The sequence below is a fragment of the Limulus polyphemus genome, unplaced genomic scaffold (genome assembly GCF_000517525.1).
Source record: "Limulus polyphemus unplaced genomic scaffold, Limulus_polyphemus-2.1.2 Scaffold447, whole genome shotgun sequence".
Lineage (NCBI taxonomy): Eukaryota > Metazoa > Arthropoda > Merostomata > Xiphosura > Limulidae > Limulus > Limulus polyphemus.
The window spans coordinates 137,818-140,754 of record NW_013666057.1 but is presented as its reverse complement, the minus strand read 5'-3'; the positions used below and the strand labels follow the sequence as shown (position 1 = coordinate 140,754).

Here is a 2,937-nt window from a genome sequence, read left to right as displayed (position 1 = left end):
AGGTTATTTAATATTTAATTTTCATAATAAGAGTGTTCAGAAATTTGGGACTTAAATACGGATTTGATGCACGAGAAAATAGTGACATATTGGACGTGAAGAAGGGAGCAAGTTGCACGTGGGGAAAAAAACGTGCCTGATTTAAATGTCACACCTGAACGCTCACATCCTTTTAATTATGTTTGAAATTATGAACATTGCTCAACATCATGAAAATTAAACCTTATTTTCAATAAGCAATCCTGAAAAATATTTGGGGGTGCTTAACTTTTTTCCAGGTGTATATAATACATCAATATTAGAAAAACACAGAGTAAGCCCATAACCATCTTAAAACATATGTGTATTAACTAAAAGTTTACTGAATGTTACTCATCAACTAGTTCTTTCTTTACATTGTATCCTGCTTGCATTCAGTGCAACATGATTTGACTGTGATGCATAACATTAGTGATGGATTGGTTAATAATAAAAATTGAACATAAAGAAAGTTCAAGAATGTGAGTGAACAAATGTATGATAACAATGGGGATAATACAGTGTTGTTGGGCCTTAGGAGTAATTCAATCAAAAAGATTAGCGTCAATGTACTAATAATACACTTATTCTATCAAAAACACCTCTATTAATATACCTATGCATCTGACAGTGTATAGAACATATTGGTTTCTTATAATGCTACATCTTAGAATATATAAATACCTTTAAATGTTCATATTCATAGAACCAATTTGTCATCCTTATTTAATTTCAAACACATATATCTCCTCTTTATGATTCTGTGCTTCCTCAGATCAAATGTGACAGAATACTTAAGAGCAAGCTTTCAGGTATGTAGTTAGACAGATACAAGCATATGAATAAATGAAACTTGGCAATTTGTGAAGAATTTAAACAGTCAAAAATAAAACAAAGATTTAAAATTACTTACGGTTTACCTCCTGAAATAGAACCAAATCCTGCAGGCCTTATAGCTGGATGAGATTCATAGGCAACCTGTACATCATTGTAAAAAAAGAATAACAGATAAAGCTATATAAACCCAAGAAAACATTATATTCTAGAATATACGAGTGTAAAAAACAATGTTTCGTTACTGCAAACATTAAATCAAGTTAAAATGATGCAAGAAAGATATACATCTGTTTAGATAGCCAATGTTCTTATGAAATAAAATACACACTTTCTCCAAGTATAAACATAACAACTGATAAAAACTGACCTAATCCAGACATATATAATTGAATGTATGCTACATGTAGCAACTTTTTATCAACAGTTTAACTGCATTATTGAAGATAACAGGAACACCTTAGAGATTAGAATGTTGACACTTGTATTATAAAAGATCATACAAAATCAAAATTTGTTAAACAAACGGGTTCTCCTTGCTATCAGTTGCACTACTTTAACCTGGATACACTTTGCAGCCACATAGTTAAGTGGTTAAGTCTTTTTTTTTTAACTATCACAAAAAATTAATTTATTTTGGAGATCTGTATTAATACCAAAGCCAAGAGTAAATATCAAAACACTAACCATTGATCGAGGGTAAGAGTTGAGAGCAGGAGAAATATTATTATGTAAAACACCTTGTGAATAGCTTGCGTTCGAGCTGAGATCAGCAGGCATTGAAGGGAGAGACCCAGAAGGTCCTCCTGGTAAGGGATATGCATATGGAGCACCTACAAAAATAAAGAACATTAGATAATTAAATAAAGCAAGGTGACAAAATGTCATTACCCTCACTGATGTTAGTCCCTCTATCAACCAGAAAAGCCAACCAAAACTGAGTGTTGGCCTATTATTCTTATAAAATAACAGTATACAAAATACCAAAGGGAAAAGTATTCCAGATCTTACATACCTGTAAGTGAATAAGGACAGATATGGAATCCATATTATTAGATCTGAATAAGCTACGGCCAGATCTGTCAAATTCAGTTCAAATCTGGTATTTTTTTTTTGTAAGGGTCATCACTGTTTCCATCATGATTATATACATGTTTTGTAAAAATGAAACCAAAGCTGCACACAGTAATCTACAAAGATTTCTCCATGCAAAGACTTATACAAGGATATAATAATTTTTTTTAGACATAAATTTAAAATTTCTACAAGTAAATCCAAAAATTATTATTTTTCTAGCCAAAAATGACTAATGAACAACAAATATTCCAAATAGACACTTGAGAGTTTTCATTTTCTCAGTCAACACTCTTTTGCTTTAAACACCCAGATGTACTGTTACAACAGTGGAAGTCACGTGATGCTGGTAACACGTCATAAGATTCTAGAAGGATCTTGACTTTTCCTGGCAATACTAGTCTTTTCTAGGCACCCTCTATTTCAGTATATAAGCCCGGCAAATAAAGCGGAGATACAATTGCAGATAGATAGATATAGAGACAGATAATTGAGTCAAGCGAGCAGTAGTGACCGTAAGTAAAGTGTATAAATCGTTGTGAATTATAGCGTGTGTTTAAGTTAAAGTGACAGTAATATAAAGTGTGTGTTTTGTTATTGAGAATGCAAACGTATTAACTGTGGAAATTCTGTGTATTGCAAAGTTGTATTGAGAAAGAATAAACTAGTTTTATTTAAGAAAGGACTTGTATCGCTGAAGTTCCTCAGGAAGAATTTATACCGCAAATCAACAAACGACCAGAGACGTAACAATACTAACTAAAACGTTCTGAAAGTCAAGGAACATAGTATATATTAAGGTAGAGAAAACAGAAGCCCTATCAAAAATTCTAATGCTGAGTATTGTGTGTTAATTATTAAATTTGAAGATTTTTTTTTTCACTCAGATTCTGACAATTGATGCTATTACTTTCCTAACAAAAAAGGCAAACTAATAAGACTGTAATTTGCCCTGAAAAGTCTTGACAGAAAAAGCATTAAACCAAAATATTGTTGCGTCATCGAGTCACA

The 2,937-nt window shown here is 31.8% G+C and overlaps 1 protein-coding gene across 6 annotated transcripts in view; it reads right to left on the bottom strand.

Annotated features, from left to right (window-relative positions):
- Nucleotides 1-2,937, bottom strand: part of LOC106458335 (transducin-like enhancer protein 4) — a 139,197-nt gene that overhangs the window by 13,242 nt on the left and 123,018 nt on the right. For all 6 annotated transcript variants that reach the window (XM_022384520.1, XM_022384518.1, XM_022384521.1 and 3 more), the window contains 2 exons: nt 1,540-1,685; nt 932-996 (listed from right to left, as the gene is read on the bottom strand). In XM_022384520.1, coding sequence (XP_022240228.1) covers nt 932-996; nt 1,540-1,685 — 211 coding nt within the window. The remainder of the gene's footprint in view (nt 1-931; nt 997-1,539; nt 1,686-2,937) is intronic.